The sequence below is a fragment of the Phocoena phocoena genome, chromosome 9 (assembly GCF_963924675.1).
Source record: "Phocoena phocoena chromosome 9, mPhoPho1.1, whole genome shotgun sequence".
Taxonomy (NCBI): Eukaryota; Metazoa; Chordata; class Mammalia; order Artiodactyla; family Phocoenidae; genus Phocoena; species Phocoena phocoena.
The window spans coordinates 81,273,592-81,291,556 of record NC_089227.1 but is presented as its reverse complement, the minus strand read 5'-3'; the positions used below and the strand labels follow the sequence as shown (position 1 = coordinate 81,291,556).

The following is a 17,965-nucleotide window of genomic DNA, read 5'->3' as shown; positions in this document are numbered from 1 at the left end:
AATCTTGTGTGAATGTTCCTTCGTGTGGGTCTTTCCCTTCCTCATCCTTCTTTTTTCTTTTTGCTAGAAATTTGACAGGTGTTTTCAAGTCAAAAACTCGTGTTCTTCAGTTCTCAGAAATATTCTTTTATTTCTTTGGTAATGGCCTCTCTATTTCTTTTTGAGACTTCAGAGTTTGCATGTTGAACCTCCTGGATACATTCCCTAATTTCATGACGATTTTTCATTTGTTTTACTTTCTGAAATATTCCCTTGACTTTCTCTTATGTCTTATCTATTGAGATATTTCCATCTCACTTATCTTTTTTAATATCCAGGAGCTCTTTCTTGTTCTCTGAATGCTCCTGTGTTTATAGCCTCCTGTTCTTGTTGTGTGGACAGAATGTCTTCTCTCTGAGGTTATTAATATTCTTGAAGTCATCTTCTGCTTCTGTCTTGTTTCTGTGTCCGCTGAGTTCTTCTCCTCTGTTTGGTGTGACATTAAGAATGTGGTCCTGGTGCTGTTTGGAAGCTTGCGACTTGTGGGTCAGGTTCCCTGACTGTGGCTTTACTTTAAAATGAGCAAGTAGACATGATTATCTAATTGGGAGACATCCATCAATGAGTATCAGTATGGTGTCACCCTTTGGCCAGTTTCTCCCTAGAAGACTCTTCCAGTTTCCTGCCTGGGAGATGAAAGTTAGGCAGTTGGAGTCTGGGTGCTGAGCAGGGAAGGGGGACCAGGACCAGGGGGTCCCCATTCAGCATACAGGCTTTCACTTTATAGAAACCTGCTCAGTCCTTGCTGGGTCTGGTGTCCTTGAGTTCATCCTCTACAGTGACCCTCTGATCTTCTGTGCAGAGGGTCTGTAGTTGGAGGAAGACACACAGATTTTCACCCAATTCTGTTTTCACCCCCACCTGTGGAGTCTCTGGCGCCTCCCCTCCTAGAGCCTTCCTGGTACTGGGTGGAGTGGCTGCTTTGTTTCTCTTCGCATCATCTGCAGCCCCATGCCCTGAGGGCCTTCCTTTCAGTTTTTTTTTTTTTTTCTGCCTGGCAAGTCAGTTATGACTTGATCATCATCTGCTTTTCAGCTTTCGAAACAGTGATGACATTTCTTTCCTGTTTTCTCCATTTGATACTCAACTCCATTTGATACTCAGTTGGATATTTGAAGGAAGTGGAGATAAATGAATGTGTTCTCGTTTCCATGCTTAACCAGACTCCAGGCCACACAGCAGTTCTTTTTGCTGCTCTGTCCTGTTAGTGAATCTTAGGGAACAGCGGGACAGGTAGACTTGGAAGGGTGCTGCATCAGGTGACCTGTCACCATATTCTGGTTTTTGAAGGGGGAGAGGGGGCAGTAAGAGAGGAGGAAAGAAAAAGAAGAAAAGGAAAGTGGAGTAGGATAAAGAAATGAGAGGGAAATTAAAAGATGAGAGGAGAAGGGAGGCTTATGGAATAGTGAAATGAAAGCTATTAATGGACAAATCTGCATGGATGTCTCCATCATGACTATGCCGAACCCCCTGTCTCATTTCCTTTTCAGTCAACTGAGAAGGAATGAGAGTGCTTCGACAAACTGGTCTCCAGACCCAAAGCACCTGACTGAGACCCTAATACCCTCATAAAAATTAGTTTTTAAGCTACCCAGGCTTTATAATTTTGAATTGAATAAGTTTTCTTATGTCTCTTCTAGTTCTTCTCCTGTAGGCTTTTAAACAAGTGATTTATTGTATTTTACATGATGTTCTTTCTATTTCCATATTAGAACTTACTTACATAATTCACAGTACTCATGGGAGGTAGTATATGTAGTATATTCATAGAAACACAAAATGCTGAAATTCAAAGGAATCTTTAGGTCGTCCCATCAAGCACCCTTCTTTTTACAAATGATGAAACTGATAGCCAGAGAGGGTCCTACAGAGGGGACATGGGCATGATCCAATGTAGGAATGAGAAAATTATATCATGGCTTGAGTGAACTTGTTAGAATGGTAAAGCCAGTACGTCTGTCATACTATTCATATTTCAGGAATTTTTTCCCACAAGCCAAACTGCTTTTTATTTTATAGAGATTCACTTGCTATAGTATATTGTTAAGATATAATGCATTTGTAAAGAGAATGAGTTTTATCTGGGAGTCACGGCATGAATGGAAATTGTAGAAATTATACCGTAGAAATTTATGAGGTAACAAATGGTTATCCTTTTGTCATTTGCAGTTCTGATCTGCAGTTTTCATTTTTGTGCTTGAATGATGTTAGGATTATTGAAAGCTTAATGTTCTTTTCTAAGAACCCCCTTAGATAAATGATATAATTTAATGCAAAATGTTATAACATACCTGCTCTGTTCCTATAACACCGCAGGTATAGACGTTTCTTGGTTTCAGTGAAAGAATGTTTGATAGTGAATCTCTAAATGATTCAGATTTTGCCTTGGCTTGTGCATTCACAGTTTGCAATAATAGGAATAAACTTTTAAAAAACTATTCTTGCAAGTTCTGACGTGTTTTAACATTGAAATAAACAAAGCCGTGTATAAACTGTTTGATTAGTTGTGATTAAAATGCATTGAACCCAACTAAAATCCTTGGTTCTTAGAACTGATGCTTTGTTCTAACCCATTCAAATGGCCATTTTAATGGTTATTTAAATTTTTTTCTCTGTATTCCTTCCACTTCAAGATGTGTGGTCTGTTTCTTATTGTGGAAAAGTAAAATTAAATCCCCCTTGTACATAAACGCAAGGTATTTATTACATCGTATTTAAATTATTAATGACAATCACATTTTCACTGGAAATACTGGATATATCTGATGACTGGTAGTTTCCATTAGAAATAGACTTTGCTGGTTTCTGGCTAGCTAAATCAATCATAAGCTTACTTCTGCAATGTTTTCTGACTTTGTTGATCCTGGTGTGTCTGAACGTACCATACAGCTACTTTTTACGCTTCTTTGACCATGTATTCCTACGGTCACTGGCAGGAGCTGGTGAATCTTATTCATAGTTAACTAGATTCTGTTTTCTTGGTCCCATACCCCTAGGCTACCCTGCATTGTAGCATTTCTCACATGAAATTATAATACTGTTTACATATTGTGTTATTTATTGTGAGTGCCTCAAGACCAGGGACTGTGGCTTCTTTACTCATTTTTGTATCTCCAGATTTCAACGGAGCACTCAGCATATAGTAAGCACACAGTGAATGCTCTGCGAGTGTTGGTGGGCATGCCTGGGTTCACGTAGAGAAGAAGCCTGCAGGACACTCTTTTGAGAGGATGTTAATGAATGAGACTTTTGTCCAACCTGAACCAGAACAAAATCCATTTTCCTAAGTTATTCGGTCTTGATGGTATAAAACTTTGGAGTTCACATTTTGGTCATACCACTTTACCTGTTGATGCTGTTTAATTATATTGAGGAGTTTTAATGATCCAGGGGACAATTATGAGAGATAGTAGCAAAGTACAATGAATATACTTGGCTACTAGGATAAGGGTCACAAGGTCTGCGCTTGACTCCTTCCTAGCTATGTGACCTCGGGGACAGTTTTCTCAAGTTTATGATGTTTACCCTACATATTCAGTAGCACTGAGATATTATGAGGGTGAAATGAGATATTAAAGCATGGTGAACTAGTATTCAATACACTATTATTATTATTTTCTATTTGTTCTAAACGGGTTTTTAGTTAAGGAAAAAGTAATAGAGTTAATTTCTTTTGTGTATGGGGAGTCTTGCATCTCGAGTTACTAACTGCCTTCTATTTTGAGTAAAATCTAGTCTAAAATTTATTTTAACAAGAGTCCTTAAACTCCTACCATGCAATAGCAAAAGCTCAAGTGGCTCAATTTAAAAATGGTCAAAAACACTATATTGTAAATAAACTATAATAAAATTTAAAAATAAATAAATAAGAATGGTCAAAGGACTTAGGTATTTCTCCCAAGAAAACATACAAGTGGCCACTATGTATATGAAAAGTTACTCAATATCACTAATCATCAGGGAAATTCAAATCAAAACTACAATGAGATATCACTTTGCACACGTTAAGATGACAATTATCAAACAAACAACAAAATATAACAACTGTTGTCAAGGATGTGGAGAAAATGGAGCCCTTGTACACTGTTAGTGGGAATGTAAAGTGGTACAACCACTATGGCAAATAGTAAAGCTTCCTCAAAAAAATTAAAAAGAGGACTACCATATAATCCAGCAATCTCATGACTGGGTACTTAACGAAAAGAATTGAAACAGGATCTGGAAGAGTTATCGGCATTCCTGTGTTCTTTGAAGCATTATTCACGATAGGCAAGATATGGAAGCAACCCGAATGTCTATTGACAGATGAATGGATAAAGAAAATGTGGAATACACATAAAATGGAATATTATTCAGCCTTAACAAAGAAGGAAGTCCTACTATTTGAGACAACATGGACAGACCTGGAGGATGTTATACTAAGTAAAATATGCCAGTCTCAGAAGAACAGATGCTGTGTGGTTCTACTTCTGTGAGGAGTCTGAAGTAGTCAAACCATAGAAGCAGAGAAAATGGTGGTTACCAGGGGCTGGGAGGAAGGGGAAATGGGAAGTTGTTATTCAATGGGGGTAAAGTTCCAGTTATGCAAGAGGAATAAGGCCTAGAGAGCTGCTGTACAAAGTAGTGCCTATAGTTAACAGCATGGTATTCACTTAAAATTCTGTTAAGAGGATAGATCTCATGTTAAGTGTTCTTACCACACACACACACACACACACACACACACAACGGGGACATGAGACACAAGGAAACTTGGAAATGATGGATATGTTTGTTACCTTCATTGTGATGATAGTATCATAGGTGTATGCATATGTCCAGACTCATCAAATTGTATGCATTAAACATATGTAGTTTTTTTTGATATATCAATTACACTTCAGTAAAACTGTTAAAAAATTTTTAAAAAAGAGTTCTTTAACTAAGTGTACAATGGCTTGCTATCAAAAACATGTCATTTTACTCTCCTCTCTTTTTAGTTCTGTTTGAATCCAAAGAGTTCAATATATAATTATATTTTTAACTTTTATATGCCTCAAACACATAGATCAAATCTTGCCATGGAAAATTATTGTGAACTGCCTATAGAAATACTACAAGTACTTGCATTTGCTTGAAAGGTGGAGTTTTTAAATGCTTTTGGTGCTTTATTTTTGTTCTCTGAAGTCCACTTCTTACCTTAGTCACTGTTGTACGTCGGTTGTGGTGCAAGCCTTGCTCTGAAGAGTTATATAGCTAAAACAATAATGATCTTTCAGCTATTAGTTCCTTCTTCTTTAAATCAAGAATGTCAGCCCCCTTTGAGTATCTGTTAAAATGCTGCACTGAAAGCCAATATATAGCAGAATGCTGGTAAGTAGACGAAGATATTACTTGTGTAGAAGAATGTTCGTAGTTTGCAGGCTCTGATAGCTGCTGCTGAGATACTATTGAGAGTGTCCTATTTGCAGAAGGTATTTGGAAATGACTTTATGTTACATACATATATAACGTAGATGCAGAGATGCTTAGCCTTACCTGAGTGATGGTATTTTTAATACATGGATATGCTTAGTATCTCTTTATTAGATCATTCTACTACATCATGAAGTAAGAATTTCTTGTTTATTCACTTATTTATCACACATCCAATGAATGCCCACTGGTATCAGGCTTCACAAGACCCTGGGGATTTACTGAGATGTGAGCTCTGTGAAGTCAGAGACCTTCTCTACATTATTCACTCCTGTATACTCTGTGTCTAAAAAGTATCTGACCTGTAACAGTGCTCAATAAATATTTGTTGAATGATTGAAGAAGGGCAGATGCCATGATTGTCTACTCTCCCCCTCACTAATTTAATTGGCATGATTCTGTAATGAATTCCTCATCTGTAACTGAATTACTAATTTCTCATCCGTAACTGTAATGAGCTTAATCCTAAGTCCAGTACTGTGTTTTTCCTAATCCAGAAGGGTAAGAAATTTAACCAGTGCTCCCTTTGATTCTAGTCGTCATTGGCATGATGGTTTTTCCAAGCAATGGGCTAGAAAATATGAAATTTCTCTTTTCTTAGAGAGTTTATTCATATTGAGCATTTGAGCATTTACAGGGAGTTAGTTTTATCTTTCAAAACCTTCCTGTCGTACTTTTGGCCCCAGTATCTGGGAATCCTCTTTGAACTAGCAAACAAAACAAGACAAAACAAAAAAACAGACAAAACAAAATAAAAATCCCCAAACACTCCAAAAATAGTACTCAGAAAATAATTCATGTAAATACAAATGCACACAACACAGTAGTAAAATTTATTTAAACCTCATTAAGTTCTCCTTCTCCAAATGTTCCTAACTCCACATTTGCTGTTTTGACCCTAAAGAGAATGGATTTTTTGCCCAGCTCCAAAGATACTTCTGGTGTGGATGGTCTGCCCTCTAGTCTCTCCTCTCTCTACTCTTGTTCTTTTCCCTCTTCTATTTCTTCCCCCAAGTCATGTCATTTCCCTTCTCACTCTCTCCCCAACCCCCTTCTTCTTCTTCTTCTTCTTCTTCTTCCTCATCCTTTCTTTTCCTGAATTTTTCCCATCTACTGTACCCATGTCTCCTTAGACATTTCCAGTTTTCAAGAGGGGGAAGAGGCAACACATTAGACGTCTAGTTCTTGTGGTGATGGGCACAAGTTTCCCTTCTAACGTAGAACCTTTTGTACTTAGCATCCCCGTTGACTGGACTTGCTAGTAAGAGTTGTTATTCTGTGTACATTTGGGGAATGAAATTTGAGGAGTCTAGAATTAATGTTATAGGTAAGTATTGCTTGGTGAAAGTGAGTGACTGTTTCTGTTTGGGGTTTGTCAATTTTTATTTTAAACAATTTACAATGAACGTGTTTTCTGAGGAAACAAATTAATCTGTTGAGTGATTAATCTTTTCACAATAACCCATTTGGAAGATACTAGCATCCTCTTAATCTTTAGATTGAGGGACAGAGGCACAGAGAAGTCACACAACTTACCCAGCATCACAGCTAGTCAGAGAAGGGCCAGGATTTGGAGCTGGGAAGTGTAGCCCCAGAGACAACGTTCATAACCATACCGCTCTGTGCCTCTGAGTGGATCTGTGATGAAATGAGGGCATGTTAGAAAGCCTAGCATGTAGGAAACTGACCCTGTGAACCTGTTCCAGCCCAGTCTGCCTTCCAAGCACGAGCATCTCTGAGTCACATGGAGACTGGCAGGAAAGGGGCTCTCTGAGCCAGTCCTCTCCCTACTGGATTGTCCCTATTGCCACTCTTAGGGGACAAAGAGGGGAGTAGCAAGGCACTCATGCCCCTTCTGTACCAGGACTTTCATTCCCTCATTTCATTGCTTTTCAGTCTCTTTAAGGATGACTTGGCATTTGATAGAGGAAAAAGCATAACAGGTTTGGTGGTGGTGGTGGGGGGGGGATGAGCACAGATTTAAGTGCAGTTTTGCTCTTTTAATGCATGTTGTTCAAGATAACACTTTTACTTCGCTGCGAAGTGTGAGATAAATCTCTTTCACAAAGAGCACTTGAAGCTGACAAAGAGACAAACTTTCATCACACTGTATACTTGGCTGCTAAGTCCCAGTTGTACACCACATAAGGAGGTGAAAGTACTGTTACAAAAGGCGTGATTACACTTGTTCAAACCTTAGAACAAATTTTACTGAACTATCACTAAAGGACCAATTACATTAGGGCCAAATTGTCATTTTACTTATGTCTCCAGAAAGGTGGAAAGAAATGACGTCAAGAGCAATTAGGTTGTTTCCATGTCCTGGCTATTGTAAATAGAGCTGCAATGAACATCGTGGTACATGACTCTTTTTGAATTATGGTTTTCTCAGGGTCTGTGCCCAGTAGTGGGATTGCTGGGCCGTCTGGTAGTTCTATTTTTAGTCTCTTAAGGAACCTCCATACTGTTCTCCATAGTGGCTGTATCAATTTACATTCCCACCAACACTGCGAGAGGGTTCCCTTTTCTCCACACCCTCTCCAGCATTTGTTGTAAAGCAATTATGCTGCAATAAAGATGTTAAAAAAAAAAAAAAAAGAAAAGAGTAGGGCATAGAGTTGTGATATTTTGACGTATAATAAGAAATAGTATTTGGTCTTTATCCAGTTTTTGGCACAGAGCTCCTAAAATCCTTGGAATTTCCTAAGTGATGAGAGTGAAAAAGGTGTCTTTTGTTATGTTAATGGATGACTTTGGGAAAGCCTGTAGGTAACCTAAGGTTGGGGCTGGTTGTCAGGAAGACCAACCACAGGATTAGAGGGTTAGAACTTTCAGTCTCACCCCCCAACCTGCAGGGAGGGGAGAGGGGCTGGAAATTGAGTTCAACCACCAATGGCCATTTCAATCATGCCTATGTAATGAAGCCTCCATCAAAACTGGAAAGGATGGGGTTTGGAGAGCTTCAGCGTTGGTGAACACTTGGAGATTCAGAGAGAGCATGGAAGCTCTGTGCCCTTTCCCCATGCCTTGCCCTGTACATCTCTTATTTGGCTGTTCCTGAGTTATATTCTTTTATAATAAACCAGTGATCTAGTAAGTACAATGTTTCTCTGAGTTCTGTTAGCCTCTCTAGCAAATTAATTGAACCCAAGGAGGAGATTTTGGGAACCTCTGATCTGTAACCAGTTGGTCAGAAGCACAGGTAACAAGCAGAGCTTGTGACTGACATCTGAAGTGGGGCGGGGGCTGGGTGGACAGTCTTGTAGGACTTGAACCCTTAACCTGTGGAATCTGACAATATCCAGGTAGATAGTATCAGAAATGAGTTGAATCGTAGGGCACCCAGTTTTTGTCAGAGGATTGCCTGGTGATGGTGGGGAAATTCCTCACTCCCTAAGAATTGGAATTGGGATCCCGGCACTTTGAAGAGTTAACATGTTTCTATTGTCTTTACGAGAGAAACAAAAAAACTGGTTATTTGGTTTTGCTCGTTGCTATTATTTGCAAGTGCATTCATAAGAAATAACTTAATAATAGTTGACTATATCACATTCTTATTAGGGTCAATTATAAATAATCTCTTATGGTTAACCAACAATTTTGACCAATCACTTTTTTACCAATAACCTTAACCATTGATAAAATGGTAACTTTGTTTATGTATCAAAACCATTCTGTCATGCAGATCTAACAAGCTATATAACCAGAGACTCGATTTGATTTACTTAGAACTTGACAGAAATTGTGAACCAACTTGAGACACTGGTCAATTGGGCAAGTGATGGAAAAGATGATGGAAAAAGGCTAGTCTTGGAGTAAGATCTGACTTTGAACCTGGGTTCCAATCTCTTGCCAGCTGTTGACACCCCTTGTTTCTCAGTTTCCTCATCAGAAGTGTGGTGATAACGCCAATCTTAGAGCGCTTTCGGTACGACTAGGGAGGTAAGAGTGAATGAGACTGGGAAGGAGTGATCACGTGTGTTGTAGAGTGAATGTAAAATGTTCCGTTCAACAAATGATCTTTTAATTATCGCTAAATAATCAAAAGAAAAACATTGGCACAAATGAGGAAGTCAGACAGAAGATTCTAGAAAACAACCAATTATAAATTCCTCCGTACAATATTCCTAAGTGCTAAGCTTTCAGAATTATTTCTTGCAGAACTGGGGACAGCTGTAGAATAAGAAAGTTAGTGTTCCTTGAATTGCACACAATCAGTACTCTTCCAGAGTGAGGTATGAAGAAATAGATGCAGTAGACATGTGCTTTGATGGAGAGCAGCTCCTCTTCCTTCTCCCACCCCAGGAGTCTAAATCAAGTCAGAGAGCCTCTTTAAAAATTGAAACAACATGTAATGAGTATTGTAGGAAAGCACGTCTTTGATAAATCCTGAATGTTTGACTCAATTTCATTGGTACTTTACCTCAACTCTAACAGTATATAACGACCTCTTCTTATGAAGTCATTGGACTATTTGGTGGGGGGCGGGGGGGACTTGTCATTTATTATTGCAGTTGGTTTGATCTTCTGCTATTATTTTTTAGCAGTCCATCATTTTACATTCTTATCTGGCTTTTCTTATGTGTACATCTTGTCATTCAATTATAGGACTTTGGTGGACAGAATGGGAGACAGCATGTCCATAGCTCCGGAAATGTAGTAGACGATATGTGCTTTTATGAGGGCTTATGAATGTAGCTTCTTGACTGATGTGAAGATAGAAATTGTGAATGAGTTTCAAGGCTAAGAAAAAAATCCGAATCTTCTAACTGCAATTACTTGAGAGTAACACACTCCACAATTTAATAAAATATCCGTAAGGCACCAAACAGCACAATGCCGTGTGGTGCAGGATCTTCATAAGGATTTGCTCAGCTGAAAAAAATTAATTGTGCAGTCCCTCTTTCCAGGAAAATACCGATTGACCAGGCTGACAAATAAAAGGTGAGGTAAAGGAATAAAAACATATGAATAGACTATGTAAAATTCCAACGCAACTCAGCTTCTTACAAACAAAAATGTTCACTAGATCTGCAGTAAATGAATACATCAATGGATTCAGACTAAACCATTTGTCTGGATTGCATTGCCTGTTTGCCTCATCTGAAATAGTCATAATAAAATTTTTCTGGCCTTCATTTCTTCTGGCTATGGAGTCAGGATTAATCTCAGAATGATATTTTGGATATGACATGTCTTTAATAGGATCCTTAAGTAATCAGAGGAATTTTCTTAAAAGAGCAGTCATATTTTGGAACAGCTATTGTTCCCCAGAGAGTGTTACAGTTTGGGTCTTGCATTTCTGTGGTTACCTAATGCTTCCACTCACCACAGTTTTTTGTTTGTTTGTTTGATTTTTAAACACATTATGCATAGTCTTCAACTTAAGACTTTGTCCCCAAAGTTTTCTCCTCAAAATGTGTAATCACTTTTGTCCAGTCTCTTTCACTAGCTAGCTCCCTTCCCCAAGCTGGTGGGTTTTCTGAGAGCTCTGTCACTCACCTCTTCCTGTGGTTGATTTCAATATTCTCTTTGAGTGATCTCTTCGTTCCCAACGCTTCCAACTTCTTACTGTATCTGCATCAGGCAACATTGTGATTACAACTCCCTTCTCTCTCCTTAGCTCCAGACTCACTTTTTCTCAGTTTGATGTTCCATGGGTACTTTGAAAACAACTCATCCTAAATCAAAATCATTCTTTCCTCCTCCCCAAACCTGTTCACCCTCCTGTGTTTCCTACTTGTTTAATAGTGTCATCACACAAACTGATCACCAAGGCCAAAACCTTAGAGTCAGGCTTACTGGTTTCTCACTACCTCACTACTTAGATCCAATCAGTACAACCTAAATATATACAATTTTTATTTGTCATTCATGTCTCAATAAAGGTGGGAAAAATATTACAAAGCCCTACTGATTCTAACTCAAGTTCTTACAGGTCCACCTGCCCCTCCTCAGTACCAGCAGCATTACCCTAGTCATCATTTCCCATTGCCTGTTCTGATAACCTCCTAACTGGGCTCATGGCCTCCTATTCTTTTCACTCCAGGTTGCCCTCTTACATAATTCAATGGTCCTCATTCATTTTTCTCCCATGAAATGCGGCGGTCATAGACAAGACGTGTTCCTATGGGCTACTAAATGTCAGGCACTTTAATTACACATAATCTTCTGCATGCTCTGCATGCCATGCGTGATTTGGCCCCCAAATTACCTCTCATTTTTGTCTCACACTTCTCTCCCCTTCACTCATGAACTCCACTGGCTCTTTCCTGCACTTTCCCATGTGATGCTCTCGCATTCTCTCTTCTTTCTGACCTTAACCAAGTGATACCAACTTTAGGGACACTTTCCCCAAACGTTCCTCAATCTAAATTAAATGTCCTTGCTCTTCCCCATAGGACTTGCCATAACTTATATACTTATTTTGCGGGTTTGTTTTGCATTAAGCCTGTTTTGCCCATAACATCTCTATACTCTGTGAAGGCAAGGGCCGTGTCTATTTTATTCACCATTGTAAATCCATATGCCCCACATGGTATCTGACAGTTAGTGGGCACGCCATAAATATTTACTGAAGGAATGAATCAATCATCACAACTATTCATGGCATATCTAACTACAGGCTCTGCCTGTGGATTATGGGCAGTTCCCACCCCTGAAGAGCATAGTGTAGGGTTAGTGAGGGTATTTCTATTGCAGGGATAACTTTGGCAGTGCTCTAACTTATACAAAAAATAACCTTCAGTACTCTAGCACTGTTAATCATACAGTATGTTAATTTAACATACTGTTAATTAACAGTATGTTAAATCTGATCACAACAGGCTGGACACCCATTGTCTGGCTACCACGTGGTTCTTCTTTGTTTGCCTACTTGAGATTTCTTCCTAAAGCATACAGCTCATCGTGTAATTCTCCTGCTCATGAACTTTCAGTGGGTTCCCATCCTTTTCAAGATAAAATCCAAATTATTTGGCGTGTATAACAAAGTCATTGTCAAGCTGGACCTGTCCATTCTTTCCAACCTCAGCCCCAGCCAGTCTCAACCATAGGTCACGATCAAGCAAGGTTCTTTCATACCTTGGCTTCTACCAGAAATGTCCCATTTTTGTCCCTATGTTTATGTATATTTGCCATTTAAAATCCAGCTCTCTCAAGCACTTGAGTTACTCCTTCCTCTGTGCTCCCAAAGTGTGGTATACTCTCTCCATTCTAAAATTTATTACATGTTCCATGATAGTTTATTGGAATGCCCCTCTCCCAGACTAGCTGGTAACTGCTGGATTAGACTACGCATTCCCAGTGTCCAGCCCAATGCATAGCATATAACGGCATCCAGTAATGTTTGGGTGACTGAATGCATCGTCAACTGTTTAGAAGAAAACATGCCTTTGCCTATTGAAGCAGTGCTATAAATAAATGATGATTTTCTTGTCAAGCGACTCAAAAAGCCTGCTTAAACCATAATGCAGTTGAAACAGCTTGCTAATATTGCTTTTTCTCCTAGTGTTAGAATATGCTATAACTGTACCACCGCAACGAAGGAAACCTCCTTCTCCTCCTAGCCCAGCCCATCGGCAGGGGGCAGAGGTCTTTTCTAAACTTTTCTTTTTGGCTTCTCGTTGCTTTAAAAGGAGAGGCCAAAAGAAGAGTTCTTTTCTTTTTCCGTGTGAGTGGGATGGGATTTCTGCCATTTTGATTTTCATGGTGGAGGTATATGTCAACTGAGGGTTTCTGTCTTTGAAACTTGGCTAGTGTCTCAGTCTTGAAGACCGCTTGTCTCGTAACATACTGTGGTGCTGCATAAGAATCTTACTGCAATACTGTGAGCTCAAAAAAGGAAATGAACCTTAAAGGACGTCTACTAATAAATAAAATTAGCGAAAGGACCTTCCTTCCTCACAGGTGGTCTCACCTATAAGACATACTCATACCTTTTATTAATCCAGACTCTTATCCTTGGACTTAGGTTAAATGAATTAAAAGAGCCTTCTTTCCACTCTTTCTCTCTTGTCCCACATTTTGTACACTTTGGTTTTTTTAAAGACATCCACAAAAATAATGTTTAAACTTGGAAAAAAACTCTGATGTATGATTAAGTTATTGATGTCATTTATTTGATACCTATAATGCAAAAAAGTGATTGCTTTTGATAGGTGAGAATGACAGATATTTTGAGAAACAATATCCTTTACTGAGTCATGTGTTTTTATAAAGTAGCTAACCTCATTAAGTGTGTTAAGTAAATGTCTTTTCCTGATCACTTTCTCTGTTTCTTTTTTTTTTTAAATAGGTGGTGTTTGCATTGCTCAATCACAGAAAATCCCACGTGAACCAAGACCTGGAGAATTTGAAAAAATAATCAAGCGTCTGCTAGAAACACCTAATGCTCGGGCAGTGATTATGTTTGCTAATGAAGATGACATCAGGTGCTGATTGCTTTTCTTCCTCACGTAGGATCAGATTTGCAGCCCGCATCCTTTTTCTGACATATTTCATGTTCAATGTAAAATCTTGTGAGATTTCATAGGAATTGCAACATTCTCATGCAATTACAGACTGCCTTCTGCTACATAGAGACAACAGCCTTCTAGTTTCTCAGTCCAATCTGTTTATCAAGTAAAGACTGGGGACTGAAAGAAATGAGACAAGTAACGATGATAAACAGAATGATGGGAATGAGGTTAAGGATAAGGCTAATTATCAGCTGCTGGAGTTAAAGTCTCCAATATATTCCCTTTAGGAGATGCTAAGACTCAGGCAGTTAGAATGATTGACTGGTTGTTTAATGGTGACCTACTGAGTGTTTATGACTTGATGTAGCTGGTCTTGTAACATTCACAAGTGTAGAGTTTCTTGGTAAATGTGGTATGTTTTATTTCTTTTTATTCCAATAGGAGGATATTGGAAGCAGCGAAAAAATTAAACCAAAGTGGGCATTTTCTCTGGATTGGCTCAGATAGTTGGGGATCCAAAATAGCACCTGTTTATCAGCAGGAGGAGATTGCAGAAGGAGCTGTGACAATTTTGCCCAAAAGAGCATCAATTGATGGTAAGGATGCACTGTAGAGAATTTCCTTCATTCCAACTGAATCTAAACTCAAAAGCAAAATCAGGGTATCGGCGTACGATGAGATGAATCCATTATTAATGACTCGATAGAATTTTTAGGGCTGATGGCAGAATGGTCAAGACAGTAACTATTTAACTTAACATATTGTGTATATATATATTTTTTTTTATTAGAAAAGAGCACCCACTAGGTATTTTTTTAGAGGGCACTGCTCTTGGCCTTGGATATCTCCGTGATGTTAGTAGTTGCCCTCTAAGTTTGCATATTTCCATGGGTGTATACAATGGTTATAGCATTGTTGGAAGGAGAGTGCTTGCTTTATAGCAAGTGAAGACATGATGCTGGCCTGGCTCTATGGGTAAATAAATGCAACAGCAAAGATGTGGAGCATCTCTGAAAGGCAGTCTGTCTCCCAAATATCTTTTCCAATGATCTCGACGGTGATTGAAATTCCTACCTTTGCCATTATCCTTGGGAATAAGGCACTATTTCCAGGTGGTCTCCCTTCAGTGAGTTGGTTACCTGAGCAGAATGACACTAGCCCATTACCCATGACTCCAGAAGATTACATTAGTAGTGATTAGTTTATTGAATTAGCTGAAAATGGAACATGCAGGACAGATAAACCTTGAGGCAAGTAGAAGCACAGAAGCCTGGAACACTGACTCGTGCTAGGGGAGAGAGAGGAGAATGAGAAAAGTCTGAGTTGGTTTTGAATATTCAGCATGAGGTCACTGCTTGCTGCCGCTGGGAGACACAGAGGAGAGACAGGTGGTGCGGATGCCACCCAACAGGCTTACCTGCTGTGTACATCCCTAGAGTCAGGTGCCTGAATGGTGAATGGTGGGAGTGGAGATATTGTCCACTGATCCCCATTGACTCTTGCCACAAGGGAAGCCTTAATGCTGGGTTATTGGCTGCCCTCCCCCATCTGTTATACATATTTTTTCATGCAATGATCACAACGTAATATAATATCTATTCAAAAGCTCTGATGGTATTTGGTTTTGATTTTGGACAAATATTAAAATCATACCTTTCTTCTTTAAAATAGGGTTCGATCGATACTTTAGAAGCCGAACTCTTGCCAATAATCGAAGAAATGTATGGTTTGCGGAATTCTGGGAGGAGAATTTTGGATGCAAGTTAGGATCGCATGGAAAAAGGAACAGTCACGTAAAGAAATGCACAGGTAGCCACTTAAATGTTTTCCTTGGTGTATTCGTTTTATCATTATCTGAGAAATGAAGTTTTTCTATGTGGATAATGATGACGGTATCTTCTACTTCCTCACGTCTCTTGTAGTTTCTCAGCGGGGCTGAGCTTACATTGATCGTTCAACAGACTTAGGTGTGCTCATTGGTTCTTACAGTCAACAGACAAGTATGTACTGAACATGTGGCATGTGTCCAACACTGAGATATTTTAATTCTATTTAAAAAAACATTTATTGGGTGCCTACTTTAGGCAAAGTACTTTATTAGGTTTGGTGGGATACTTACAAATAAGCAAGACATGATTTTGCTCGCCAGGAGCTCAAAATGTAGTGAGGATGACAGATCATAACAAATTGCTCTAAGATAGTGTTTTTCAACTATTTCAGTCCATGTCTCCCATATCCTGCACAGCTCTATCAGCTATGATTTTTTTTTTGATGCTCTACTTTCTACATCTTGTGCTGAAAAATAATAGTGATATTAAATGTGCATTTTTTGAGTGTTAGAATGAAACTTTTTATTTGCAGAAACATGATTATGTACGTAGAAACATCTATGGAGTTTTAAAAGTGACTTAGAACTAAGTAGTACATTTAGTGAGATCAATTCAAGATACAAGGTCAATATAAACATCCTTTTAATCCATTTATACATATATATATTAGAAACTAACACATAGAAAATGAAATATGTACAGCATGATTAAAAAGAACATAAAAAGTTAGGGGTAATTTTAACAAAGATGCATAAGTCTTCTACACTAAAATCTTCTACACTGAATGAGCATCTTATAACCAGACACCCCTCCCTTGCTTACCCCCTGGCCCGGACATTTTGATATGACCTCCTTGCCCGTGATTCACTTCCTTTGGAAATAGCTGTTCAAATAAGAGATGTCATCTGATAAGTGCTAGAGCAGCCATATAAATGGAGCAAGGATGGGGATGTGAAAATAGGGGCCCCCCTGTGGAGGATGTGACTTCCAGGAGCTGGGGTAAGTGAAGTGAGACAAAGTTCCTGCTCACAGGGCTTACATCTGAGTGTGAAAAGACAGACACTAAATACGTAAAGGTATAAAGGAACAGAGACTTCCAGGTGCCTCGGAGAAATACAACAGAGTAAATGTGAGAAGAGTGACCAGGTGGTCTCGGGAGGGATGGTGGCAGTTACTGTAGATCGTTTGGTCAGGATGCTTTGCCAAGGAGGTGCCATTTGAGACCAGACCTGAATGGCCGGTGTCGTCAGCCATGTGAAGATATGAGGGCAGCCCATTCTAGGATCCAGGACAAGCCTCTTTGGTTCAAGGTACAGATACAAAACGGTCAGGGAGGCCGGAGTGAGTGAGAGTGAAGATAGGGAGTGAGAGGGGAAGTGAGGAAAGAAGGGAATAAAGAGACAGGCCAGCTCATGCAGGGCCTTGGACTTCTTCCTAGAAGCTCCAGAGCTGAGGAGTTGGGGCTTTATCCTACCTGTAGGGTAGAATTACATGAGGCTTTTCATTTAAGGCACTGCTCAGATACCTGTTTCAAAAAGATTCCTCTGGCAGAAGGGTAGGGAGGGTTGGAGATCAGGGGAGAGAAAGGAGAAAGGTCAGTCAGGGCCCATCCAGTAGCCCCTGTAATGGGCAGTCACAGCTTAAATGAGACGTGCTAGTTAGGGATGGAACACAGAGGGCAGAGATCGTAGTAGGTAGTATTTACAGTACACAGTGAGTGATTAATGCAGGGGAGATGGTGGTAAGTGATGGAGGTTCTGAATGTTAAATCTTTGACAACTCTCTCTACGTCTAGGAGAATTACTTAACAGAAAGGACAGCATGGATGGTAGATGTGGAGGGACGACCTTGAATTTGGTTCTAAGCTCGCCTCATGGAACTCCCCAGCAGGTGGCAGCGTAAGGTCTGGCACCCCACATTGTGGGCTGCACTAAAAATACGGAGTAGGGAGTGGCAGGTGGAGACCTGGAAGTTAAAGACGAGGACAGAGAGGCAGTTGCCGAAGGAAATTGTGCAGATATGATGGATGACAGCTTGAGCCTCTAGGGGATGAGCCAGAAGAGGAAATGAGCATCGCGGTTGGGGAAGGAGATGAACTGGGAGTCAGGAGAGAAGATGGGGTGCGCGCAGGTGGAGACTCAGATTGAGAGGGCTGGAGATAGAGTGCGCATAGAAGAAGTAGAG

General features: G+C 39.6%; 1 protein-coding gene across 1 annotated transcript in view; it reads left to right on the top strand.

Annotated features, from left to right (window-relative positions):
- The window catches only part of GRM8 (glutamate metabotropic receptor 8), a 751,547-nt gene that overhangs the window by 313,707 nt on the left and 419,875 nt on the right, over positions 1-17,965 (top strand). The window contains exons 3-5 of the mRNA XM_065884462.1: positions 13,790-13,925; positions 14,394-14,548; positions 15,624-15,761. Of these exons, the coding sequence (XP_065740534.1) occupies positions 13,790-13,925; positions 14,394-14,548; positions 15,624-15,761 (429 nt within the window). The remainder of the gene's footprint in view (positions 1-13,789; positions 13,926-14,393; positions 14,549-15,623; positions 15,762-17,965) is intronic.